The sequence below is a fragment of the Thunnus thynnus genome, chromosome 10 (genome assembly GCF_963924715.1).
Source record: "Thunnus thynnus chromosome 10, fThuThy2.1, whole genome shotgun sequence".
Lineage (NCBI taxonomy): Eukaryota > Metazoa > Chordata > Actinopteri > Scombriformes > Scombridae > Thunnus > Thunnus thynnus.
Genome location: NC_089526.1, coordinates 630,766 through 658,265, shown reverse-complemented (window position 1 = coordinate 658,265; position 27,500 = coordinate 630,766). Strand labels below are relative to the sequence as shown.

General features: G+C 42.6%; 3 protein-coding genes across 3 annotated transcripts in view; all 3 read right to left on the bottom strand.

The window, feature by feature from the left end:
• Window positions 1–1,116, bottom strand: part of bnipl (BCL2 interacting protein like) — a 12,771-nt gene extending 11,655 nt beyond the window's left edge. The window contains exon 1 of the mRNA XM_067600249.1: window positions 817–1,116. Within this exon, the coding sequence (XP_067456350.1) occupies window positions 817–845 (29 nt within the window). The 5' untranslated portion in view covers window positions 846–1,116. The remainder of the gene's footprint in view (window positions 1–816) is intronic.
• A 706-nt stretch (window positions 1,117–1,822) lies between these two features.
• On the bottom strand, window positions 1,823–12,416 carry prune (prune exopolyphosphatase). Its single transcript, XM_067600248.1, has 9 exons — window positions 12,195–12,416; window positions 10,845–10,952; window positions 10,563–10,765; window positions 8,695–8,879; window positions 8,440–8,598; window positions 7,959–8,050; window positions 5,299–5,457; window positions 5,101–5,191; window positions 1,823–3,533 (listed from the first exon to the last, which is right to left on the bottom strand). Exons 1-9 carry the CDS (start codon window positions 12,231–12,233, stop codon window positions 3,280–3,282), a joined length of 1,290 nt encoding a protein of 429 aa, XP_067456349.1. The 5' UTR covers window positions 12,234–12,416; the 3' UTR covers window positions 1,823–3,279.
• A 1,431-nt stretch (window positions 12,417–13,847) lies between these two features.
• The window catches only part of myo1eb (myosin IEb), a 22,580-nt gene continuing 8,927 nt past the window's right edge, over window positions 13,848–27,500 (bottom strand). The window contains exons 9-27 of the mRNA XM_067600246.1: window positions 26,330–26,462; window positions 26,015–26,211; window positions 25,844–25,924; window positions 24,444–24,530; window positions 23,160–23,246; window positions 21,840–22,007; window positions 21,613–21,698; window positions 21,412–21,493; window positions 19,310–19,515; window positions 19,085–19,229; window positions 18,743–18,857; window positions 18,476–18,645; window positions 17,756–17,901; window positions 16,868–17,014; window positions 16,250–16,407; window positions 16,094–16,168; window positions 15,823–16,012; window positions 15,511–15,686; window positions 13,848–14,759 (exon numbers count right to left, since the gene is read on the bottom strand). Coding sequence (XP_067456347.1) covers window positions 14,683–14,759; window positions 15,511–15,686; window positions 15,823–16,012; window positions 16,094–16,168; window positions 16,250–16,407; window positions 16,868–17,014; window positions 17,756–17,901; window positions 18,476–18,645; window positions 18,743–18,857; window positions 19,085–19,229; window positions 19,310–19,515; window positions 21,412–21,493; window positions 21,613–21,698; window positions 21,840–22,007; window positions 23,160–23,246; window positions 24,444–24,530; window positions 25,844–25,924; window positions 26,015–26,211; window positions 26,330–26,462 — 2,526 coding nt within the window. The 3' untranslated portion in view covers window positions 13,848–14,682. The remainder of the gene's footprint in view (window positions 14,760–15,510; window positions 15,687–15,822; window positions 16,013–16,093; window positions 16,169–16,249; window positions 16,408–16,867; window positions 17,015–17,755; window positions 17,902–18,475; window positions 18,646–18,742; window positions 18,858–19,084; window positions 19,230–19,309; window positions 19,516–21,411; window positions 21,494–21,612; window positions 21,699–21,839; window positions 22,008–23,159; window positions 23,247–24,443; window positions 24,531–25,843; window positions 25,925–26,014; window positions 26,212–26,329; window positions 26,463–27,500) is intronic.

Genomic DNA, 27,500 nt, shown 5'->3' with positions numbered 1-27,500 from the left:
TAAAGGGTTTTTAGGCAGCTCCAGGGACTCAATGAGGATCCTTGTTTGAGGAAGATTCCAGGATTCTTCGGAGGGGCTGAGGGGTGCTTGAGGAGGTTTTAGGTTTCTTTAGGAAGTTCCTTTTTAATAGGAGGTTCCAAATGTTCTTGAACAAGTTCCAGTACTGCCTGAAGTGTTTCCTGGAGTGAATAAGGAGGTTCATGAGTGCCTGAAAAGACTCCAGGGTTCTTGGAAGGGTCTCAGGGGTTCTCCAGGGTACTTGAAGAGGTTTCATGAATGCTGGAATAACATCCAGGGTTCTTGAGTTTGTCCCAGGTGGAACAGCATCAGAGACTTGAGTCTTCAATCTCATCTTAAATTGAGTCACTGAAACAGTTTCCTGTCTGACAAGAACCGCGAGGAACCGAAAAGGTCAATGAAATCTGAGAATCGGAGCGGAGATTCTGAACGTTTTCCTGGTTTTAGTTAAATGTCTGTTTAAAGAGGAAAAATCTACCAGCTTTAAAACCACATCATGAACACCTGGACACACCTGAGGAGCCACAGCAGACAGGAGGTCAGCTGACATCACTTCCTGCTGATCAGAAAACACTGAAACATCGAACAGTGAACACACCAGAGACCCCTTCACTGACCGTCTGGAGGAACGAGTTTCAGCAGCAGAAAACTGCAAAAAAAAACAACTTCCCCTTTCTGAGAGTTTTTCAGGAAACCAGTACACACACACACACACACACACACACACACACATATACATATATACACACACACACACACACACACACACACACACAGAGTTTTAAATATTTAACGTACCTGTCCGTGTGCTCGGTGGGGGAGCTCATGATGTCAGAGTGATGTCACGGCGTGTTCTGACCAGCATGTGTGAGCTGCTGGACGTCGGTGTGTGTGTGTGTGTGTGTCGATGTCACAGCTTCATCTTCCTCCTTCCTCCTCTCTCTGTGGGAGTTCCCACTCTGAGTCGATGGGACTCGCCCGCCTCACTCTCTCTCTCTCTCTGCCCGACAGGTTCGGCTGCATTTCTGAGCCGCGTCATTGGTCAAAACTCACCTGGTCTGTGCAGACAGGTGAAGCAGCGGATCAGCTTCACTCTGACTTTATTAATATTAACCAATCAGCTGCTGAGGCTATTTAAAGCAGGAAAAGAGCTGGGTGTCCTCTGGGTCCAAATGCCCACCACTTTAACACATGAAGAGTTTAACAAAAGTCACAACTTCTTAAAAAATAAAGACATTACTCAGTGGCTCATATGTTAAACTGACTAAAACTATGGATTGTGTTTGATGGATTTAATATCAAGATATCAACTTTAAAAGTTAATTTAATGTCTCAAAAGGTCAAAGTTTGCATCTCAGAATTAGGACTTTATACTTTTATTTAATATTTCAGAATGTTAACTTAAAGTCAAACATGTTAAACTTATATTTTATTTAATATCTGAGAGGTTTGACTCAGTGTTTCATGATATTTCATAGCTCAGAATTTTCCTCTAAAAACTCAAAAATTTAAAAGAGTTCCTCTTCAATTTTAATTATAAGGTCAAACATTTGACTCTGTATCTCAATTTTTTACGCAGAAGCCAAAATGTTTCATCAACATTTGATATTATTGAGTCATAATTTTCCCAAAATCAACTGTTGGATAAATCTGCTGAACTATTCCTTTAATTATTTACATAAACATAATTATTACCATCCTCAGAGTCCTCGGTGACCTTTGACCTTTCCTGTAGCGCCACCTTCAGGACAAACTTCAATTCTTTTGGATGTTTTTGATTCAAACAGAAAACTTTCCAACAATCTTCAGTTTTCAAACACTTTATTGATTTTCCATCAGTTCAGTTTAACTTAATAAAAAAAAACCTGCTGATTGTCTCAAACGTCTCTCGAATCTTCATTCGTTCATATTTTGGTTTAAACTGATTAAAGTCGTTTTGTTTGATCCTGAAACGAAGCAGCAGCTCTGATGATCCTGGAGGGAAATTATTCAAATATCGTTTTTATCATTTTTAACAGATTTGTTAACAGGAGTTAAACATCATGTTTTATGTTTTTAGTTCGTACCTTTCTGTAAATCATCTGTTAGTGTCTTAAAGGACCAGTCTGTTGAATTTAGCAGCAACTAACAGAACAGAAGAATGTTTTCATTAATGTTTAATCAACTGAAATTAAGAATCGCTAGATGTCACTAAATCCTGCACACTGGTCCTTTAAAAAGTACCCTGAAAATAAAATGTATTATTAATATTATTATTATTATTAGTAGTAGTAGTAGTAGTAGTAGTAAGTGCACTGTGATCAGGCTGCAGGCTGCGTATCAACATGCAGTAAATGTAAAGCAGCATGACAAAGAACACCAAATGTTTGTCTGATGTTGGAGGCAGCAGCTGACTTCATGTTTCAGGTGTTTTGGGGTCAAAGGTCGGCAGGTTGAGAGCCGCTGCATCAAACCTGCAGCTGCCACGCAGAAGAAAAGAAACCTTCACCCTGTTTTCTCACCGTTTTTTCTGTTTGTTGTAACTTCCTGTTGCTGCAACTCATCACTTCCTCCTTCTATTTCACAATAAAAGCAGAATCTCTTCCTTCCTTAAAAAGAGACGGTCACATGATGTTTGCATCCAATGAAATTTACCCGCTCTCACCTGAAAAAGGATGTGATGTCACGGCAGAGTTTTAGAGCCACATCGAAGAAAAAAAAAGAGATTTTGAGAGAAAAGTTGAAACGTTTCCAGATTAATATTTCTATACAACTTTTCTTTAAAATATTTAAACATTCTTTTACTTTAAATATTCAAACTCTTTATCTCGAACTACCAGAACTTTCTTTCATCCGTCGTGATGCTTCAATAGAACCAGAAAATATTTGTGGGACTGAAGTGTCATGTGACCGTCGTACCTTTATTGTGAAACATGTACAGGAAGTGTTGAGTCTCTCAGGTCACATGTCAGATCAGTGTTGATTAACGGCTGCAAACACACATTTAATTAAACTGAAGCGGTTTCTGTCTCAGCTGATCTTCGTCATACGTGTTGAATGAAACATGTTTGGTTGTTTATATTCTCACAGCAGGAAGTGATGTCATGTGATCATGTGGTCGGTCCATCCTGATGGACATGAAGCTCAAACTGGATCCATTCGGCCTGTTGGGACAAGAATCAATCTGATTAAAAACTGATTTCTCTTCGGCTCTCTCTCCGTCCGACAGAGTGACGGTCCGCCGCCGCGCCATCAGGATGATTGACAGGTGAAGGTCAGAGGTCAGTCCCCTCCTCTTTCAGCCATCTTGCTGAACTTCTCCTCCAGATCCTGAGCGCTGATGCACGGCAGCCCGTCGTCCAGCGGACAACCTTCCACCAGACTGTTCATCGGGGTCGGAGGCACCTGAGACTCCTCCTCCTCCTCCTCCTCCACGTCTCCCAGGCGACCGTCTCCCAGGCGACCGTCTCCGTCCCGATCCCTCAGGAAGTCTTTAACGATGGGGAGGAGCTTCTTACGAGACGCCAACGTGTTTCCTTAAAGACAGATTTAATAAAAACAGAAAGACAGACGATGAGACGCGCTAATCAATCACCGCCATCATCAACGATCCGATCAATGTGTCTCTGAGGAGACGAGGAGCTACAGCTGGACAGCAACACCCTTCTAATCAGAATGTTTGATTTATTGATCGGTGAGACGATTACTTTCCCGATCAATCTGTAGTCTATAAAATGTAACGCTCAGATTAATTGATTAGCTGCCGACTATTAAACTAATCAGCAACTATTTTGATCATCTATTAATCATTTTGAATCATTTTTTCAGCTTCTTCAATGTGAATATTGATAATAAAGATAATTGTTATGTCTTGATTCCACCGAGCGGCTGCATGGCGTCCTTCCAGAAGTGAAGCGTTTTGCGGCGGCGGCAGAGACGAGAGAGCGACGCTTCTACCTGTAGAGGAAGCCGGGGACGGCGTTGTCATGGCAACAGCAGTGTCATAAAATCTTGTGATGTTCCACTTCCAACCTGGTCGTCCATGGTGACCGGCTGACGTCTGGCCCGGCGCCGCCGGTCGTAACGTCACGTTGATGCAGGATCAGAGTGTTTTATTATGACGTGTATGTCTGAGACGCATCAGGCGGGATCGCAGGCGCCAGCGACTAGAACGAGACGCAGACGCGCCCGATGGAATCACAGCTCTGATAAACTGTTAGTTTAGTTTCTGAGAGTCAACAGTAACTAATATTTACTGTCATATACAAGAGAAACAGCAAATAAGACTTAATGAATCAGTTCAGTGATCAAAATGATTGCTGATTAATTTTCTGTTGATCGACTTCTTGTTGCAGCTTTAACTGACAAACAGCAGGACGAGTTCACAATAAACTCTGTCTTCAACCATCAGTCAGTCATCAAATGAACATTAAAGCTGTGTTTCTTGCTGTAATCATTCCTCCTGTTCATACTGACCATTAGAAGATCCCTTCATAATGACCTTACAATGGAAGTGATGGAGGACTAAATCCACAGTCTGAAGCTAATATGAAGCTTCAGCGTCCAAATGAGTCAAATCAAGTAGATATCTTTCAACGTTACAGTCTTTTTAGTGCCAAAGTTCCTCTTTTTGTTACTATACTTCCACCTGCAGCTCAACAGGGAAACACTGTCCGAGGAAACACAAAGAGGGAATTTGATGCTAAAAAGACTGTAAATGTGTCAGATATCCACTTGATATGACTAACTCAGACTGATGAAGCTGAATAGAAGCTTCACACAGACTTTAAATGACTGTGTGGACACACTGTGGATTTTATCCTCCATCACTTCCATTAAAACACATTTGAAGGATCTTTTAATATCCAGTATGAACAGGAGGAATGATTACAGACACCTGACTGCTGGTTTAACACACACTGGGAACACTGGGAACACTGGGAACACTGGGAACCTCCTTTAATGAAATGTCTTCTATGTGTGTGATTTTTGCAGTTCCAGCTGATTTCCTGCTCGGAGCTTCTGACTCGATACAAACATTTAATTTGACGTCTGTTTGGTTTGTTTATCAGGCGGCGGCGTGACGGATCGACTCGTCTTCACCTTGCTGATACGCTGCGATGTGAGGATGGGGGCTGCTGATTGGACAGAGGTTGAGGGCGGGGTTACGAGCTCGCTCCAGGTACTGGCACATCTGCGGCAAGAGAGAGGACAGATGGGTTGTCATGACAACTGAAACACACACACAACAAGCAGAATGCCAGAATGTGGTAACCGTGGTAACAGCAGCAGTGAGGGTACCTGCTCCCTGCAGGCGGCGCTGTGGCTGAACACAGCGAGCTCTCTGATTGGCTCTTTGGTCTCAGTGAAGGAGATGGTCATCAGCAGCAGCAACTCAAACCCCAACTTCTGACAGAAGTCTGAGAGCTCCGCCTCCAGCTCCGCCCTCTGCAGGAACTCCTGACACACACACACACACAGCAGTTAGACATCTCCAACATTACCCAGAATGCCTCTGGACCAAATGCAAACACAGGCTGCTTTTCATTATGCTACTTCTATGCTTCCTCGCATCCTCGCTCCTCCGTGACCCGGAAACCGACCTCCCGCCGCCATCATGGAGGATCAACCCATCCTTTAACTGCACCTGGAGGACACGAGGAGACGAGGAGAGAGGAGAGAGGAGAGAGGAGAGAGGAGAGAGGAGAGAGGAGAGAGGAGAGAGGAGGCTCCCGGAGGAGACGAGGAGAGAGGAGAGAGGAGAGAGGAGAGAGGAGAGAGGAGAGAGGAGAGAGGAGGCTCCCGGAGGAGACGAGGAGAGAGGAGAGAGGAGAGAGGAGAGAGGAGAGAGGAGGCTCCCGGAGGAGACGAGGAAACGAGGAAACACAGGTGTCTCCTATGCGGAAGTGTTTTAACGGACGGAAACACCCCTTTGATCCAATCTGTTTATTGATTGGTCAGCTGATCTGACAGTAAACAGTCGGTTGTTGTTGTAATACAGCAGATCAGGAAAAGCACCAACAGCAGCTGATCAATGACTCTTAGAATTTAAACTGTTACTGAATCATTTCTATTGCTGACTTATTCATATCTCCTCAAAATGACCCACAGCAGCAGCCTGAGAAGGATCTCCGCCTGTGAGACAGAACACTGGGTAAAACAGTCTCTGTCTCCGCCTGCTGTCAGGACCAGGTCCCTGCAGCTCATCAGCTGATTGGCCAGACTGCAGGGACGGTCAGGTGTTCACAGCTCAGACCCTCTGCAGCAGTCAGCTGTTTTTAAGTCTTTTGGTCCAAGTCAAGTCTCAGCAGTACAGTCAGATTACAGTAATACAGTCAGATTACAGTAGAACAGTCAGATTACAGCTGTACAGTCAGATTACAGCTGTACAGTCAGATTACAGTAATACAGTCAGATTACAGCAGTACAGTCAGATTACAGTAATACAGTCAGATTACAGTAGAACAGTCAGATTACAGCTGTACAGTCAGATTACAGTAATACAGTCAGATTACAGTAATACAGTCAGATTACAGTAGAACAGTCAGATTACAGTAATACAGTCAGATTACAGTAGTACAGTCAGATTACAGTAGTACAGTCAGATTACAGTAGTACAGTCAGATTACAGTAATACAGTCAGATTACAGCAGTACAGTCAGATTACAGTAATACAGTCAGATTACAGCTGTACAGTCAGATTACAGTAATACAGTCAGATTACAGTAATACAGTCAGATTACAGCCGAGCAGTCAGATTACAGCAGAACAATGGCCGAATTCAAACCAAATACTATTTTTTAATAGAAACAGAGTTTTAATCTCTGCGTCACATTAAATGAAACTCGGTGTTTTAAACTTTATTGATCAGGCAGCAAACTGATTAAAACTGATTTCCTCTAAAAGAAGAAACAGTTTGACTGAAGTTGATTTTACGTTGTTTTTATTGGTTCTTTGACTCGCCGTGTTTAACGTTTTAAACGGTTCAGTTCAGTTTGAAGGCGGCGCTCAGTCACATGTTCACCTGCTGGTGTGTTTCACAGTGTAACACAAACACATGACGTTTATAGAAGAGGAAGATGAGAACATCTGACTCTGGTAGTTTGTTATGAATATGATGAAGGTCAGTTTGTGCAGACGGGCAACAGGCCGCCATGACGGACAGAAAACATTTTAAGCTTAAATCCAAAGTGCTGAAGGCAAAATATAAAAACAGCCGGTGACTCACAGACCTTCACTAACCAGTTTAATCTGTTTTAATCTGAGGATGATATGAAGCACATGAACTTCGTTTTAACATCTCCAGCAGCTGAGATCAGTCATCATTAAGCTGTTGGAGCTCACAAACACATTTTTTAGATATTTTTAAATCACAGATTCGTCCTGCAGCGGCGGCCGCTCTCGTTTAAAACAGGTCGCATGACATCAACAATCTGTTATTTCTAAAACCTCATTAGTGCAACAGACGAGTGAAAACACATCAATAGTACACTTTAATATTTTACAAAAACAAAAAAGACCTTTTTAATAACTAGAAGCATTAAGACAGCCGACACAAGTGATCTGTGTGATTTACTGAGAGGACGGAAAACTACTCATTTATCTGTATAAACTAAAAACTACTCATTTATCTGTACAGACCAACTCATTTTTAATGAAACGCTTCTCATCTGAATTTAGAGTTTCCTGCATTTTATTCTTCAGCAGCTGCAACTGAAAGTTTGCATCAGGTTACGGAGACGTTGTCTCTCTGTTATGTTATTAATTATTCATGTCAGACACGTTCAATATGTCTGTGCAGCGTTTTTCAATATTCAAAGTCACAAATCTCCTCAACTGTTTACCTTCAAGTCTCCAGTTAGTCCAGTCCAAGTCTCTGCTGAGTACAGTATACAGTACAGTGTGTAGTACAGTGTAGTAGTGTGTAGTACAGTGTAGTAGTGTGTAGTAGTGTGTAGTACCTCCAGTGTGATGTAGAGAACAGAGATGGCGAGACTTAAACTTCCTGAAACAGCTTTCATGTCCTTCAACAACATCTGCTCCGTGTTCAGACCTGAGGACAAAATACTGCGGTTAATACTTCACAATACTCCAAAATATACCTTCAAAATACTGCAGTTAATACTTCACAATACTCCAAAATATACCTTCAAAATACTGCAGTTAATACTTCACAATACTCCAAAATATACCTTCAAAATACTGTATTCAGGTATTTCAGGTATCAGTTATCCTCTGATAATGTTTGTGTTTTATTCTTGTCATCATAAACTGATTCACTCGTCATTGTCAAATATTTAATTTCTGCAGAAATACTTTAAAAATTTAAATAAATGTTCAAATGCTACCATAAGTACTTCTGAATACTGCAACAAATAACAAATGTCCACATCCTGTCTGACTTCCTCCTCAGGTTTCAGGTGAGTCCAACCTCAGACTCACCTGAGACATCGAACTTGGCGTTCTGCAGCGCCTGGAAGAGAGCGCCCCGCGGTGGCAGAGCGGGGAATCGAGCCTCCAGCGCTGCAGCGTACTGACTGTCTTTAGGCGTCACCTTCCCTGCTGCAGGAGCCATGTTGACGCAGTCCAGCAGGATCGTTGCTAAACACGATCAGACACCGATCACACCGATCACTCATCAATACCTTCCACAGGAAATCAATAAAGACTGATAAATATCAGTAATGTGATTGTTACCGTAGAGCAGCTGAGCGAGCTGCTGGTCCAGGATCTCTGGAGCTTTCTGGATGATGCGTTCTGTTATCAAGGTGGCGCAGGATCCCACCATCTCCACGGTAACAGGGCAGGCGGGGGAGGGCTCTCTCTCCTGCTGGCGATGGTCAATCACCTCCACCACCGCCCCCTCCAGGTCTCTGTCTGAACTGCAGGAGAGATGTCTACCTGTCAGGTGTTTGTTTGTGTCTACCTGTCGGGTGTTTGTTTGTGTCTACCTGTCAGGTGTTTGTGTCTACCTGTCAGGTGTTTGTTTGTGTCTACCTGTTGGGTGTTTGTGTCTACCTGTCAGGTGTTTGTGTCTACCTGTCAGGTGTTTGTTTGTGTCTACCTGTCAGGTGTTTGTGTCTACCTGTCAGGTGTTTGTTTGTGTCTACCTGTTGGGTGTTTGTTTGTGTCTACCTGTCAGGTGTTTGTTTGTGTCTACCTGTCAGGTGTTTGTGTCTACCTGTCAGGTGTTTGTTTGTGTCTACCTGTTGGGTGTTTGTGTCTACCTGTCAGGTGTTTGTGTCTACCTGTCAGGTGTTTGTTTGTGTCTACCTGTCGGGTGTTTGTGTCTACCTGTCAGGTGTTTGTTTGTGTCTACCTGTCAGGTGTTTGTGTCTACCTGTCGGGTGTTTGTTTGTGTCTACCTGTCAGGTGTTTGTGTCTACCTGTCAGGTGTTTGTTTGTGTCTACCTGTCAGGTGTTTGTGTCTACCTGTCAGGTGTTTGTTTGTGTCTACCTGTCAGGTGTTTGTTTGTGTCTACCTGTCGGGTGTTTGTTTGTGTCTACCTGTCAGGTGTTTGTGTCTACCTGTCAGGTGTTTGTTTGTGTCTACCTGTCAGGTGTTTGTTTGTGTCTACCTGTCAGGTGTTTGTTTGTGTCTACCTGTCAGGTGTTTGTGTCTACCTGTCAGGTGTTTGTTTGTGTCTACCTGTCAGGTGTTTGTGTCTACCTGTCAGGTGTTTGTTTGTGTCTACCTGTCAGGTGTTTGTTTGTGTCTACCTGTCGGGTGTTTGTTTGTGTCTACCTGTCAGGTGTTTGTTTGTGTCTACCTGTCGGGTGTTTGTGTCTACCTGTCGGGTGTCTACCTGTCGGGTGTTTGTGTCTACCTGTCAGGTGTTTGTTTGTGTCTACCTGTCGGGTGTTTGTGTCTACCTGTCTGGTGTTTGTGTCAACCTGTCGGGTGTCTACCTGTCGGGTGTTTGTGTCTACCTGTCAGGTGTTTGTTTGTGTCTACCTGTCAGGTGTTTGTTTGCGTCTACCTGTCGGGTGTTTGTTTGTGTCTACCTGTCAGGTGTTTGTTTGCGTCTACCTGTCGGGTGTTTGTTTGCGTCTACCTGTCGGGTGTTTGTTTGTGTCTACCTGTCGGGTGTTTGTTTGTGTCTACCTGTCGGGTGTTTGTGTCTACCTGTCGGGTGTTTGTGTCTACCTGTCGGGTGTTTGTTTGTGTCTACCTGTCGGGTGTTTGTGTCTACCTGTCGGGTGTTTGTGTCTACCTGTCGGGTGTTTGTTTGTGTCTACCTGTCGGGTGTTTGTTTGTGTCTACCTGTCGGGTGTTTGTGTCTACCTGTCGGGTGTTTGTTTGTGTCTACCTGTCAGGTGTTTGTGTCTACCTGTCAGGTGTTTGTTTGTGTCTACCTGTCGGGTGTTTGTTTGTGTCTACCTGTCGGGTGTTTGTTTGTGTCTACCTGTCGGGTGTTTGTGTCTACCTGTCGGGTGTTTGTTTGCGTCTACCTGTCGGGTGTTTGTTTGCGTCTACCTGTCGGGTGTTTGTTTGTGTCTACCTGTCGGGTGTTTGTGTCTACCTGTCGGGTGTTTGTGTCTACCTGTCAGGTGTTTGTGTCTACCTGGGCAGGACATTGTGGTCGACCAGCGTCAGGCGCAGGCGGCCAGCTCGCTGCAGGGCTTGCAGGTCCAGCTGGTCCCTGAACAGCAGGAGGTCTGGAGAGAAACCGGTCTGCCGCAGCAGGAAAACGTTATCTGACCGCAGAACCAAGTCTGCCTGCCGGATGTTCAGCAGCGGGACAATGAGCGTCTTGCTGTGAGCCGTCTGACGGAGAGAAACACGACACATCTTACAGCTGTGGACGAGTGGACGAGTGCTGACAGCTTATTGGACAGTGGCTCACCTTGGACAGGAAATAGGCAAAGGCCAGAGCAGACACCATGGAGTCCAGATCGCAGGCCTCGTTCCCCAGAACCACATGGAACCCTGGTTCAGCCTGGTCCATGCTCGCCTGGAGGAAGAAGACCAGGACACACAACTGAGAGGTCTGACTAACACAACCAAACATCTGCACACTGAAACTGATGATGTGGATCAAAGTTATTTCTAAAAACCTCAACTACGTGTTCAGTGTGTCGCAGAAAAACATACAACTCTCCACTGAAACCAGGATAAAAAAGATACTACTTAATAAGTTCTTATAATATTTAGTTAATATACAATTAATTTTTAAATATTTTTTCCTTAGACACTAAAAAATACTGTGTTAAAGTTTTTACCCAGTTTGGATCAATACAGCAACAACAACATCAGGTTAACTTTATCAGTCTGTTACTGTGAATCAGTGTTACACAACAAGCTTTAGATAAAACTGTCACAGATGTTTTGTTTCTTGTAAAAAAAAACGATGTGCAAATGATATTCAGCAGATATAAGTTATTAACAATCAATAACACACTGTGACATGTCAGTTTAAAGAGTAGAGTAGATAATAAAGCTTTAGTTTTGGTAAATAACCCAACAGGAAGATAAAAAAATAACACTGAAACTGGCTCAGAACAACATTAACACAGTATTGTGTCGGTGCTGTATCGACCCAAACTGGGTCAAAGTTTAACGGTGATTTTAGTGTGTAGGGTTTTTAATTGATTTATTGTATATATTTATTTTATTAGTGAGCATCTTTTGCACTAAACTTAAAAAGTATAATTTCATCTTAAATGGACAGGTACAAACTTTTCAGTCTTGACTGTTTTGTGTTCCATTAATTTGTCCAAACGTCTGAAGTCCATCAGAAATCTAAATTAAAACCTGAAACTGATTAAATAAATGTTGCATTGTTGGAAGCGATGGCTCCATTTATACTTACTTATAAAATGTTTCTCATTTTATCTTATTATTTCACTTTTTTAAACTTTGTTTATCATCAGTTTTTTCTTTCTGACAAGTTGAAAACATTTCATGTTGTTCACTGACCGGAAGTTCATTTTGGAAGGTGTAACTGACCGGAAGTCCTGCAGTTGAATTAAGCCTAGCTTAACCGTCCGTCCGACATGATGACTGTTAACTGCCTGAGCTAACAGGCTAACGGACGGTTACGCTAACTCACCCAGCTAAACACACACACACACACACACACACACACACACACACACATCCTGTCAGAGTGTGTGTGTGTGTGTGTGTGTGTGTGTGTGTGTGTGATATGTGTGATGTATATATATGTGTGTGTGTGTGTGTGTGTGTGTGTTACCTGCACGGCTTGGCGGCAGCTCAACAGAAACTCCTCCATCTCCTGTTAGCTGTTAGCTGTTAGCTAACCCGCTAGCTGCTCCTCCAACCCGTTAACGGGTCCGGTAAACGGTGACAGTCTACGGGGTGTGAAAGCTGCCCGCTCACCGAGCAGCGGACTGTGTCACACACGTTACCGTGAACCTGAACGCATGACTCTCGTTACTGTGGTGGGTAAAAGGTCATGAGGCGTTCACGGTCCCGTGTAAAGGTCGGAAATTGTTTGCAGTCGTAGCTGCTGGATGTGGAGCTAGTTTTATATAAAGTAACTAAAGCTGTTAAATAAATGTAGTGGAGTAGAAAGTACAATATTTCCCTCTGAAATGTAGAAAGTACAATATTTCCCTCTGAAATGTAGTGGAGTGGAAGTATAAAGTAGCATCATATGGAAATACTCGAGTAAAGTACAAGTACCTCAAAACTGTACTAAGTACAGTACTTGAGTAAATCTACTTAGTTACACTGAGCAGAAGGCAGTGAGATGCTGCTTTAGTTAATTTAAAATAAAAATGGAGGAAAATTAAAATACATTGATTGATTTGTCTGTTTCAATTTTTATTTTGGAAAATACTTGGAGCTGCAATTTGTTTGTGAAAGATGTTATAGCTATAAATACAGTTTATTATTGTTGCTATTAATATTATTATCAAACAGTACACATAAACCTGTGCTGTACAGTAAGAGAGTTTTAGGGCAACTGTGTTCTCAAAATATTACTATTACTATTATATTACTATTATTTCCCTTCAAAGTCGTATTTTTACGAAACAAAATATTTCAATAGTCATAATTTTATGAGAAAACAGTTGTAATATTTAAAAAGTAAAATCATATTTTTTTACAGTAAGTTCTAATACATTTTAGAATTTTTTTAAATATTTGTGAATACTCAAGTTTGTGAGAAAAAGTGGTAATATTTCGATTAAAAAAATGTAATTTTACATGAGAAAGACAAGAATGAAATAACATTTGTTGTCAGAAATTAAAAAAAAAAATCAAAATATTTTCTATTTTGAAAGTGAAGTCAGCATTTTCTGAGATTTTTAGTTTAAAACAGGTGATAACTAATAACAGGAACAGTCTTATTCTTGACTGCTGACTTTAAAATCACAACACAATAAATTTTTTTCTGCTTATATTTAACCTTGAAATCTCCTTTTTTCTACCAGTAACCATAATAAACATATACAGTGTAGAAACATTAACATGTAAGAATCAGACTTTATGAAAAAAAGCCACATTTCCACCGGCATTTGAAGGCAGCACGACCCTCCAGAGGAAAAGGATTCTGGGTAATGTAGTGTCCTGTAGTTTCATTCAGATGAGAAATGTCACATTCATTTCATGACACTAAAAAAAATCAACAGTTTGATAAACAAATTATTGTAGATTCATAATTTTTTAGATAATTCTTGACTCACAAATGAGATCATTTAAAAAGAGGCTGTAACTAATGATGATTTTCATTATTGATTAATAATATGCCAGTTAGTTTCTTGATTAATTTAATAATTATTAGTCTATAAAATGTCAAAGGTAACATCTTCAAATGTATTGTTTTTTCTGACCAACAGTCCAAACAGTTAAATAAACAGAAATCTTATAAATCTCACCTTGTTTGTGTGACTCAGGTACTCAGACAGGTTTGTACTGAATTGTCAGTTTATTGGCTGTTCCAGGGTCAGCTGGATGATCCTCTGAGCTAAAACATTCATGTTCATTTCATACAGACATTTATAAAACAGCAGAAATCTTATAAAACACACAAACTCTGGACTGAAAATTATTTAGTTTTTTCTAAAATCATTGCAAAAATGATGTTTAAGCAGTAAATTTATATTTCATTTTATTTTTATATTTGACTTTATATTTAATCTTATTTAATATTTTCATCAGAGAGTTACACCTGCGGATTGTGTTTATTTTAAAGCTCCAGTGTGACGTTTAGTTTCTGTTCATCTCAACACTGCCGATGGTTGAACACCTTTAATCATGTTGGCAGACTGTTTGTTCAGACTGACTCTCTCCTGTTGAGGCTGTAATGAACCCTGCAGCCTGGGGGGGGCGCTGACAGGCTACACTGATATTCTTTTCAGGTTTCCGTGGTAACACTGATGTAAAATTTGATCGAAATGCTGCTTTAAAACCATCAGAGATGATCAGAGACTGAAGTCACACGGGGACGTTTCACCTGACGGTACACCTGTGTTACTGAGACACTTTCAGTCCAGCAGTCAGCAGGTAGGAGCACTAGACTCTGACCTTTGACCTCTGGGGATGATGATGCTGCAGCTTTGGTTGGCTGACAGCCATCACTGACTCAAACAAAATGTTTTTAATGAATATTCAGTAATCAGCTGTTTCCGCTCAGCTGATGTGTGGAAAGTTCTTGTAACCTCTGACCCCAACTGGAACAGCAGGACAGTGACCTTTGACCCCAGAGAGCAGGTCTAGATCTTCTCCACATAGTTTCCAGGGAACATCCCCTCTCTGCCCCGCAGCCGGCCAAACCACCAACCGGACGGATCTGTAGACACAAACACAGACTAAGGATGAGTCTGACTCAGAGGACATACGAGGACTCGGACTCTGAGAGGACATACGAGGACTCGGACTCTGAGAGGACATACGAGGACTCGGACTCTGAGAGGACATGCGAGGACTCCGATTCCCCTTTCAGAGTCAGTAAATTATATGAACTGTCCCTTTAGTACGCTGTCAGTGATTTCGAAAGAGACTGATTGATCGTAGTATCAGTAACAGTAGCACTGAAAGCCTTAATAACAGCAGTAGTATTTGTGATAACAAAAGTACTAACAGTAGTAGTAGCAGTAAAACAGTACTAATACCAGTTGTAGTAACAACAGTAGTAGCAGCAGTAGTTACAGTAGTTACAGTAGTACCAGCAGTAGTTACAGTAGTACCAGCAGTAGTTACAGTAGTACCAGCAGTAGTTACAGTAGTAGTAGCAGCAGTTCTAGTAGTTGTATCAGTTACAGCAGCCGTAGTGCTCGTAGAAACAGAGGTGCTAACAGTAGAAGTAGCAGTAGTAGTATTAACAGCAGTAGCTACAGTAGGATCACCGGTAACAGTAGAAGTAGCAGTACTAGAAGTTGTAATAGCAGTAATAGTATTAACAGTAGTAGTAGCAGTTGTAGTAATAGCAGTAGTTACAGTAGCAATTACATCACTAGTAACAGTAGTATTAATAGGAGTAGTTGTACTTGCAATATTTGCAAAAGTACCAACAGCAGTAATAACAGTATTGTCAGTGGTACCTTCAGTGAGTATCTCGATGACGTCATCGGTGTTGAAGCTGAGCTCATCGGTGTCCTGGGCGTCGTAGGCGTACAGAGCTTTGCACTGAGGAGACCGAGGCTTCGGTTTGGGAGCCGGTTTGGGTCGACCTGCTCCAGGAAGCGGCTTCACCTCCTTCGACCGCCGCCGCTGCAGCCTGCAGGCAAGGAGCAGGGATTAGAAGACTGATTAGAAGACTGAGTATTCTGGTTATACTGGTTATTTTGCTGCTACTGGCTGTACTGATGGTCCTGGTTCTACTGGTTCTACTGGTGTGGTCCGAGCATCCTCACCCTGCTGCGCCCTGCTCAGGGACGTCCATGAAGCCCATGTCGTGATGCTGGGGGGGCCGGTTGTCGGGGCGATGCTGGCTCTGGAAGCGGGGCAGACTGGGCTGCTCCATGCTGGACTGCTGCCTTAGCCTGGTCCCTCTGGAGGAGGGGGCGCCTCCTCTGGGAGCTCCGCCCCCTCTGGGGTGAGGAGCTGAGAGACAAAACAAACATCACAAACTGTTCCACTTAGCAGGTGGCGTCCTCACACCTGGAGGTTGTTTTTTACCGGTACCTGAGCTGTACTGGCCGATGGGCGGAGCCTGGTTGCCCATGTAGCGGCTCTTGCGCTTGTCCGTCCTGGTTGGTCCTAAAAGCAGACAAGAAGTGAGGAGCAGCAGACAGGAAGCTGTGGTGGGATTCATAATAACTGAGTCTTGTCAGAACTTACTGGAGTTTTTGGGCAGACCCGCTCCAATCGAGACCTGCAAGACCTTTCCACTGGGCTTCAGGACCGCCTCATCCCCTTGACCCATCTGGAACTGGATCTGTCTGGATCCTGCAGAGCTGAACGGACCCCAGCCACCTTTCTTCACCTTAAACTCCAGACTGGACAGAGAGGAGGGCAGAGACAGAGGATACGTTTCATATTCATGTCACATTTGTACATAAACCAAAGTATTGGAGACATTAATTTTGACCAGATGGTAGCGCTAGATGAAAAGTCTGGCGATCACTGAAGTAAAAACATCTGGGAACCATGAATGTCTTTACAAACCTTTATGCCAATAGATGTAATCATACACAGCTGATACCTGTGTGACGTGTCGAGGCTTTGTTTGTGACAGTTACAGGGTTTTAATGTGAGCTTAATGTAAACATACACCAAGACACTGGTTTAGAGAAGGACAGTGTTTGTATGTTTTCATATTCAAGCAGAACAAACTAAAACTGTTAAATATAAGTTATATTAAAGCTGGAGACGTAAGATGAGAGTGTGTAGTTTCACTGGGTGTCGTAGAGAAACAGGTGATAATAAAGATGAGACATGATGTGTTTGAGTACTGACAGGTTGTTAAATTTGAGCGGCAGCTTCTTCTGAGTTTTGTCCTGATAACGTTTCACCAGCAGACTGAGGAACTCGGTTTTAAAGACACTCTGGAGAACGCTGTCGTACTCTTCCTCATGGATGATGAAGAAGTCGTCCTGCAGAGTGCTACAGACAGAAAGAGACAGGTAGACAGAGAGACAGGTAGACAGACAGACAGGTAGACAGAGAGACAGGTAGACAGAGAGACAGGTAGACAGACAGACAGGTAGACAGACAGGTACATAGAGAGAGACAAAGTAATGTTATCTGTGAGTATAAAGATGAAGAGAAAGATGATTCAGTGATGAGCAGATGTTCATGATAGGTCTGGTTCTGGTCTGGGTCTTGTTTTTTTGTTTCAAATAGAGTTCTGGCCCTGGTTCTAGTTTTAGTCCTGGTTCTAATTCTCGTTCTAGTTCTGGCTCTGGTTCTAGTTTTAGTCCTGGTTCTAGTTCTTGTTCTAGTTCTGGCTCTGGTTCTAGTTTTAGCCCTGGTTCTAGTTCTCGTTCTAGTTCTGGCTCTGGTTCTAGTTTTAGTCCTGGTTCTAGTTCTCGTTCTAGTTCTGGCTCTGGTTCTAGTTTTAGTTCCACACTTATTTCTGGCCGTGGTCATAGTTTAAGTTCTCATCCTGATTCTCGATGTAGTTCTGGCCTGGTGGTAGTTCTACTTGTGGTTCTTGTTCTAGTTTAAGTTCTTGTTCTAGCTCTAGCTCTGGCCTTCATTGTAGTTCTGGTCATGGTCCTTGATCTACTTCTAGTCCCAGTTATCGTTCTAGTTCTGATTCTAGTTTTAATTTTAGTTCCACCTCCAGTTGTAGTTCTGGTTCTACTTCTGGACTGGGTTCTAGCTCTGGTTTTAGTGGTGTACCTCAGAGAAACAGACTGGATCTTGTTGAGCTCGATCTTCCTCTTGAGAACCTCTCGGATCTGACCTTTATCTGGACCCTGCTTCACCTTCTCTCGACCAATCAGGTACAGGAACTTCGGGGTCAGGATGAGGTCACGCTTCACGGTCTGTGGTGGTGAGACAGACAGACAGACAGTCAGACAGTCAGACAGAGAGCCAGAGCTACAGCCAACTGCAGACCCTGCAGAGACGTACACCACTGAAGGTGAAAGGGAGACCCAACCACCTGCGTAGATAGCTGCTAATCTTCCATCAACTCCACAGCTGGTGATGGTACCTCATAAACCAGAAGAGACCAGAGGACTGAAGGGAGGAGGTCATGTTGGTATATTCAGGCTTAAAACTTGCAGGTAAGCCTCTCTTTGGCCTCCAGTTCCTGGATGGGTGACTGAACAGCAGCTATATTGCTTTCCAAGATACTGTCTCGACTGGTTTCTTTAAGATAGATGGGATTGGGGTGCTATCCAGAGACAAAGCTCTACCCTTAAACAGTCCCAGAGACTTGGATTTAACTGGATTGAAGCTTGTCCTCGCCAAGATAATCACATAAGCTAGCTGTAACAGGTTCTAGCACGGTTTCACTTTGGTTTTAAACAACCTGGAGGAGGAAAGCTGGGCGTGACTGCATGAAACAGGACACTGCATCATTCTGATCTGCTGTGGGTCTGTGGTTTCTCTTACCCTGAATCTGCGGTCGTATTTCACAACGACGTCAGCAAATTCAATCTTCTCTCTGCGGCCAACAAACTGTCGGATCTCTGGATGGTTGTCTGTCCCAATGTAGTCGCCCACAAAGTTCCTGTTGAGGCTGTTTCTGCGGCGCTCCTTCTTGTTCAGCAGGACGTCCGACGCTGGAAGTAACAGAAAATCACTTAGTAACATCCGACACAAGTTTAATGTGATGCTTTCTTAACCCACTGATCATTATAACGATGAAGATGTTCTCACCTTCCTCCCTCATCTTGACATACTTGCGGACAGCGATGTGTTTGCGCCACGCCTTCTGGATGACCCGAGCGTAACCGTTGTACTTCCTCTCCCTCATCTCCTCCAACAAGAAGAGCTGCAGAGAGGAAGATAACATCGAGACCACGCACATAAAGACAGCAACAGAGGAGGGAGCACAGAAACATTTAAACCAGAGGACCAGAACAGAACCCTAAGGTCTGATCCAGGAGTCCTGAGGTTCTGCTTCAGGAACACTGATGTTAAAGGAAACTTTCCTTTGAAAGCTAACAGCTTAGTAGAACATTTCCTGAACTGCACTTTCTGTGTGTGAGTGTTTCGTACCGACTCTGGAGCTTTGATGAAGACTTTGGTCTTGCCCAGCTGGAACTGGTCTTGGTCCATGTTGACAGAGTTGAGGAGGTGGAGGACTCCCTTACGCTCCTCGCCCCTCCAGCGTGGCCACGTCTCCTTGGTCAGGATGGCGTACCTGCAGCACACGATTATTACCATCACCATGTTGGAAGCAGCGGTGCACTGTACTGGCTGTGACCCTGTTTGACCTCTGACCTGTGCAGGAACTTGTTGAAGGCTCGGCGGTAGGCGTATCCCGCCCGACGGACCCGGATGTTCTCACGAAGGCCCAGGTACTCCACCTGATGTTTGACCCGGTTCTCCTCCCAGTCCCGAGGACGTTTGGTTTCATTGGGTTTGATGCAGCGGATGTAGTGGGGGGTGCACTTCATCAGGGTCTGGACCAGACTGTTGGCTTGTTTCTAAAGGGGGAGGGGGAGGAAGGGGGGGCAGGTTTACCTGCTGACCTGTTGTACGTTACAGCTGTGTGAGTGTCCGAGAGCTTGAAGGGTTCAGTTTGACCTAATTCACAGCAGATCGTTACACTTCCACTGAGAAATGTTCAGCTCATTAACAACTCAAACTGTAAAGCTTTTTTTTTGCTAAGAATCAATATATACTGTATAAACTTGCTGTTTGTTCTTATGTACTTATTTGGTTTTAAAGTTTCATTTATTTTCTGCAGTGATAGCCCCCCCCACCCCCCCCACATCATGTTGTCCAGGGTCCAATATCTGTGTAGTCAGGCATTAAAAACAATCCAAATGCCACACAGGCAGTTCACCAGCAGGGGGCGACGTTAGCTGTTACAAATCATGGAGCAACATGCAGAGAGCTGAAGTTACAGGATGACTGTTGCTGTCAGTTTTATGTCTGCTTATCCTGAGAGATACATACAGGCTACTTTCTTACACGACTACTGATTACTTATTACTACTGATTCCACTGATTACGGAGTACTGGTGGTGCACAGTTTTGGAGACAAGAATCTCCCAATTTATCTCATTTACTTGACATTAAAGGACGAGTTCATGATTTTTCCAAGTGAGTCTTAAACCAACAGTCAGTCATCAAATGAACATTAAAGCTGTTTTTCTCGCTGTAATCATTCCTCCTGTTCATACTGACCATTAGAAGATCCCTTCATAATGACCTTACAATGGAAGTGATGGAGGACAAAATCCACAGTCTGAAGCTAATATGAAGCTTCAGCGTCCAAATGAGTCAAATCAAGAAGATATCTTTCAACGTTACAGTCTTTTTAGTGCCAAAGTTCCTCTTTTTGTTACTATACTTCCACCTGCAGCTCAACAGGGAAACACTGTCTGAGGAAACACAAAGAGGGAATTTGATGCTAAAAAGACTGTAAATGTGTCAGATATCCACTTGATATGACTAACTCAGACTGCTGAAGCTGAATAGAAGCTTATGAATATAAGCTTGGATTTTGGCCTCCATCACTTCCATTGAAAGCACATTTGAAGGATCTTTTAATATCCAGTATGAACAGGAGGAATGATTACAGCGAGGAAAACCTCTTTCACTGTTACTATGGACACCTGACTGCTGGTTATAGACACACTGGAAACACTGGGAACACTGTGAACCTGCTTTAAAACACCTTGTTGCCGATGGAATAAACATTCTTCCAAACATTACTTGTCATCAGGTTGATAATCTTTCTCTTCATTTATTGGTGGAGGAGGACGGTAACGTCTATATTCAGTATTAAGCAAATATACTGAAGTATTAAAGCGTTTTTTAAATGTTTTTACTGTCCTGTATGTCTCAGTCTTTATCAGACAATGGGCCTCATTCACTAATATGTGCACAGAAATGTTCTTACTTACAGCTCAGAATAAGTGTGGATGTGCAGATTCATGACATTCAACAGATACACAAGTTATCAACAATCAAGGCTTTAGTTTGAGTAAATAACCCAACAGTCAAATAAAAAATAAGACTAAAACTGGGTCAGAACAACATTAACCCAGTAATGTGTCAGTGCTATATTGATCCAAACTGGGTTAAATTTTAACCCAGTGATTTAAGTGTGTGTGTGTTTTTATTTGATTGTAAAGCAACATTTGTTGTTTTTATATGTGCTGTGCTTCATCTGGAGTTATGTTCAGGGATGCTGTCCTACTGTGGCAGATGAGGTACACATATTTGGACATATGCTAATGTAAAAGAATGTTTACAGATTTATACAGATAGTAAAAAAGATGCATTATGTTTTTGTACAGTACATATACAGTACAGTACATATTGTGTAAATAAAGATAAATAAAGATTTGTTTCCATTTTTTCTCTCTCACCTTGATCTTGCTGCTGGCGGTGCTCGGACGTCCTCTCTTCTCAGCCTCCAGGTTCTCAGGAAACAGAGCTCTGATGAACGGACTGACCACAAACACACCAGAGACAGTCACTATGAGGTCATCACGGACTGACCACGGTGCCCGCCCCCCCCCCCAACACACACACACACACACACACACACACACACACAGAGTACTTACAATTCGCTGCTCTGCATCAGCTCAATGATGTCATTAAACAACACGTCTCTGTTTCTCTCACAGAAACCACTGACATCATACGACACCTGGACAGGTAGACAGGTACAGTTAATAAACATCTGACAGACAGACAGGTGAACACCTGGACAGGTAGACAGGTACAGTTAATGAACATCTGACAGACAGACAGGTGAACACCTGGACAGGTAGACAGGTGTATCGAGTACCTTCCCAGCGTAGTGGTGGATGATGAATCCTCTGTTCCAGCTGCTGAAGTGTTCGTGTGATCCGATCTGTCCCTGCAGCTTCTGCAGCAGCGTCTGGTCCGCCCCCTCACCTTTAGCGTGCATCGTAGCGCACACGTCGTCCAGGATGCTCATAACCCCAGGAGGATTCTGGGAAATGATCCCAAGAGAGACAGAGACAGAAAAATTATGTTTATAGAGAAACTTTTCTCTTCTTCGTTAGTTAATAAATGTCTGACAGGAACAAAGATCTTCAGCTCTATAAACAGAAAACTGACACAACAGAAACAACATCAGAATAAACTGAAGAAGAAAAAGTAACAGATTCATTTCCAAACAAATTTCAACGTCACAGTTTGAGTTTTAGTTCAAATCAACTACAAAACAAAACTATTAATTGAACTGTTCAAAGTTTGTTTCTGTTCATAATTTCAGCAGATTTTTATTGTATTTCAGTCAGCTGCTACACTTAAAACTGATTCCACCCTTCAGTCTCATTTTCATTCATGGAGTTGCTAACAAGAACAGATCTACTGTGGTGTATTTTCATTAAAAGTCATTGGTGTGCTTAAAGACAATATTAAGCTATGCAGATTGATTTTATAAGTTTATAAGCAATAAGGGCTAGTGTGATACAATTTGTATTGGTGTAGTTATAATCTCATGAACCATATTTAATCACACTGTACGTATAGAGGCACGGTAGAAGAATCATAATCATACACTGGAGAAATTTGAGTGTGTTTGTATTACATGTCACTTTGCTTGGGTCTGCTAAAGTCTTCACCTTTCAAACATACTCTCTGGAAGAGATCAAGAAATAAGGGTGTAAAATGACTAGAATAACTTATAAAAAAATAAAAGGCCAGAAGACAACTTGGCAATAATGGTGTAAAATGATTCCCAATACTTATATAAAAATTGGATATAATCAGGTAGAATTGAATATGCCAGTACATATCCTCAAACACCTCAAAACCTGTTTTGAAGAGTTTTGACCAACAACGAGTGACGGAGATAAAAGATACATAATAATTGGTCAAAAATTAGGGAGGGTGGATGATAAGGTGTGACCTATGCCGACCCAAGGGCATAAAAACAATGCCCCAAAGAAAAAACCTTTGGAGCGATTTGGTTCGTTGTAAAGTGCTGATTGCTCCCCTTTTTTTTGCCGGCATTAAAGAACACTTTGCTGCTTGGACCTCTGACTCCCTTTTTATTTTCAAGAGAGAGTTTTTTGCTCTGGTACCTTTTTCTGCAACAATTTGATACAACACTACTCTCTCTGATTGGACGACTCACCAGTTTGGACTCGATGAGGTCACAGACCACCTTGTTGTTGAAGTACTCGATGGGCGTCCATTTGATTCCCTCCTGAACGTACTCCTCCTGCAGAGACGCAACACCGTCAGATTCAGAAAAATATTTTTATTCTGAAGCATTTCTGATGACAGAGCAAACAAACTGCAGCCGACAGTCACAGAGACGTAGACACATATGTAAAGTAATAAAAATGATAAAAACACAATTTAAAACCAGCAAATAACCACATACATAATGTACATAAGTACATAATGTAGACTGAAAACCGTCACAGTGAAAACTCAGCAACAGGAACATTAACAAACTGATAAAAAATAAATAAAAGACATGAACAAACATTAAAATAGAAAAGGGGTTAACATACATGAATATGATCATTACAAAATAGGAGCTGTGATAAATACATGAAAATTTTACAAATAATTCTTCAAACTAGATTTACAAATAGTTGCAGAGTTAAAGCTCCAATGGTTAGTAAATTAATTGATTAGTCAATTGTCAGAAAATTAATTGCAATTATTTTCATATTCAAATAAATGTTTAAGTCATTTTTTGTGTAAAAATGCCAAATTTGCTGGTTTCAGCTTCTCAAGGGAAATAATTTAATGTTTGTCTTTGTCATATATGACAGTAAACTGAATATATTTGGGTTTTTGACTGCTGGTAAAGAGAGAAGAACCACTTTCTATTTATTCAGTTTTATTCTATTCATTCAATCAACAATCAGTTTTCAATCAGAATATGTTCTGAATCAAGTCATGAGATTCACAAAGATTCCCAATAAGATGAAGTACAGCTGTGTATAATCTGCATAACAGATTTAGTTAAAATTGAGCCGAGTGATCTGAAGGTAGAAAACATCTCCATCAAAACTATCAAACCAATATTCTTTTAACAATGACTCTGTAACATCTGTCAGGGACTACAGATGGCTATGATGTTTATTAATGTGCACTGCCCTCTTTAAATAAACCTGTAAATAAATAGAAACAACAGTAGAGGACCACAGATGGAGCCCTGAGGTACCCCATCGGACAGCTGGTGGACAGAAAAGCAAGAGTTGCAGATTGAGACCGAAAACTTCCAGTTTGACGTACGAAGACAAATATTTTAGAGCAGAACCAACAACATCAACCGACCGTCTGTTAAATAGTCACCTGCAGTGTCAGAAACAACATTCAGATCTCAGTAAAGTTACAACACTGGAGAGAGATATGATGTCATTATATGATGTCATTATATGATGATGTCATCGTGTGTCACCTGTTCTGCCTTCAGTGTGAGTTCGATGAAAATCTGCTGCAGCTTCTCGTTGACAAAGTTGATGCAGAACTGCTCAAAACCATTTTTCTGAAAGAAAAAAAGCATAAGTTATTCAACAATCAGATTATATATGATCAATCAAACAAATCAATCAAACAGATCAGTCAATCAGTGAATATTGTCAGATGTCCAACAGAAAAACTACTCATCTGAATGAGAAACGATCCCCCAAAAAACAGATGTGTGTGAACTCTGCCATCTGCAGGTGGAAAAAGGTCCATCTGCTATTGGCTGGATGACAGACTGATGTCATCAACCAGCCAATGACAGAGGGCCAGCTCAGTACCTGCTCTCACCTGCAGGTGGCAGAGTTCACACTGATTTGGGTTTATTTCCTTTAAAAACATACAAAAAAACACCAACATGTCTCTCAGTGCAACAACTGTTTGGTATCAAAAGTAACATCAGGAGGAAAAAATATGCAATATTCCTACTGCACTAATGCTAACATGCATCCAGATCATGTGACTAACAAGTCTCTAAAGACTCTCCAGCTGGTCCAGAATGCAGCTGCACGTGTTCTGACTAAAACTAGAAAAAGAGATCACATTTCTCCCATTTTAGCTTCGCTGCATTGGCTTCCTGTAAAATCTAGAATAGAATTTAAAATCCTTCTCCTAACTTACAAAGCCCTTAATGGTCAGGCACCATCATATCTTGAAGAGCTCATAGTACCGTATTATCCCACTAGAACACTGCGCTCCCAGTATGCAGCTTACTGGTGGTTCCTACAGTCTTTAAAAGTAGAATGGGAGGCAGAGCCTTCAGCTATCAGGCTCCTCTTCTATGGAACCATCTTCCAGATTCAGTCCGGGGTGCAGACACCCTCTCTATGTTTAAGAGTAGGCTTAAAACTTTCCTTTTTGATAAAGCTTATAGTTAGGGCCGACCAGGCTCGCCTTGGATCAGCCCTTAGTTATGCTGCTATAGGCCTAGACTGCTGGGGGACTTCCCATGATGCACTGAGCTCCTCTCCATCTGTATGCATTCATGTAACATCAATGCATGTTACTAACCTGGCTTCCCACGGACCTCTGTAGCCCCTCATGTCTGTTGGAGGTTAGCAGCTCCAGGCTACGTTAGCTGCTACTAGCATAACATAGCACAGTCCGTACAGTTGCAATGTGGGTAATGTAGGCGCCAGGTTTTGACAAGATAAACCGACGATATCTCTGGTTCTGCTGCATCAATTTTCATCATCTTTTAAAGAACTGTCTATCGTGAGTCTAATGATGTTAAATGATGAGTCTGTGCGGGACTTTTTACTGAGGGTCCTCACAAGTGTAGAATAACAAGTGTGTGTGTATGTGTGTGCGTGTGTCTGTGTGTGCATGCGTTACCTGGAAGATCTCAAAGCCGTAGATGTCGAGCACGCCGATGTTCAGGTCCTCCTGGTCCTTCTGCATAGCTTTATTTATACACTGACACACAGAGAAACACAATAACAATCACAAACACAAACTGAAGTCTAGAATCACAGTGTGACATGTGACGTGTTGCTGCAGACTGACGTCGACGAGGAAGTCGAAGAGTCGAGTGTAGAGAGCTTTGGACAGGGCGTCTCTGGAGAAACAGGCCTGCTCCGTGTTCAGGGTGACGGAGATGGACTCGGTCTTCCCGCCCCACTTACTGTCCATAATCCTGCTGGTGAGTTTACTGCAGAGGCCGTCCTGAGAGATGCCCAGCAGGAAGGACGGGAACGCCAGGACTGACAGAGAGACACGGACAGTTTAGTGGACGTATACTACAATACCCATGATCCTCAGCTGCTGTTGCTATGCAGAGGAAGCCAGAGGTCAGTTATATTGTGTTGTGTAGTAACTTACAGTCCTGACTTTCGACCACAGCGTAATTGTTTTCCTCTCTGAAGCTGATGTTTCCCAGATGAAGAATTCCTGCAACCAGCTGAAGAACTGAGTGCTGATCCTCCGCAGACAGACCAACTACTGACATCGCCTCCTGAGAGACAGACAGTTACAGACAAGTACAGACAGTTACAGACAGACCAACTACTGACATCGCCTCCTGAGAGACAGACAGTTACAGACAGACCAACTACTGACATCGCCTCCTGAGAGACAGACAGTTACAGACAAGTACAGACAGTTACAGACAGACCAACTACTGACATCACCTCCAGAGAGACAGACAGTTACAGACAAGTACAGACAGTTACAGACAGGTACAGACAGACCAACTACTGACATCGCCTCCTGAGAGACAGACAGTTACAGACAGACCAACTACTGACATCGCCTCCTGAGAGACAGACAGTTACAGACAAGTACAGACAGTTACAGACAGACCAACTACTGACATCACCTCCAGAGAGACAGACAGTTACAGACAAGTACAGACAGTTACAGACAGGTACAGACAGACCCACTACTGACATCGCCTCCTGAGAGACAGACAGTTACAGACAGGTACAGACAGACCCACTACTGACATCGCCTCCTGAGGGACAGACAGTTACAGACAGTTACAGTCAGTTACAGACAGACCCACTACTGACATCACCTCCTGAGGGACAGACAGTTACAGACAGTTACAGACAAGTACAGACAGTTACAGACAGGTACAGACAGTTACAGACAGGTACAGACAGACCCACTACTGACATCGCCTCCTGAGAGACAGACAGTTACAGACAGTTACAGACAAGTACAGACAGTTACAGACAGGTACAGACAGTTACAGACAGACCAACTACTGACATCGCCTCCAGAGAGACAGACAGTTACAGACAAGTACAGACAGTTACAGACAGTTACAGACAGACCCACTACTGACATTGCCTCCTGAGAGACAGACAGTTACAGACAGTTACAGACAAGTACAGACAGTTACAGACAGGTACAGACAGTTACAGACAGACCCACTACTGACATTGCCTCCTGAGAGACAGACAGTTACAGACAAGTACAGACAGGTACAGACAGTTACAGACAGACAGACAGTTACAGACAGATAGTTACAGACAGACAGTTACAGACA

Excerpts from the sequence above, each read along its gene's own strand:
- prune (XM_067600248.1), bottom strand. The coding sequence starts at position 12,233 with ATGGAGGAGTTTCTGTTGAGCTGCCGCCAAGCCGTGCAG. Across the intron at positions 5,458-7,958 it reads TTCTCTACATCACACTGGAG|GAGTTCCTGCAGAGGGCGGA; the intron begins GTACTACACACT and ends TGTGTGTGTCAG. Across the intron at positions 5,192-5,298 it reads GCGCCGCCTGCAGGGAGCAG|ATGTGCCAGTACCTGGAGCG; the intron begins GTACCCTCACTG and ends CTCTTGCCGCAG.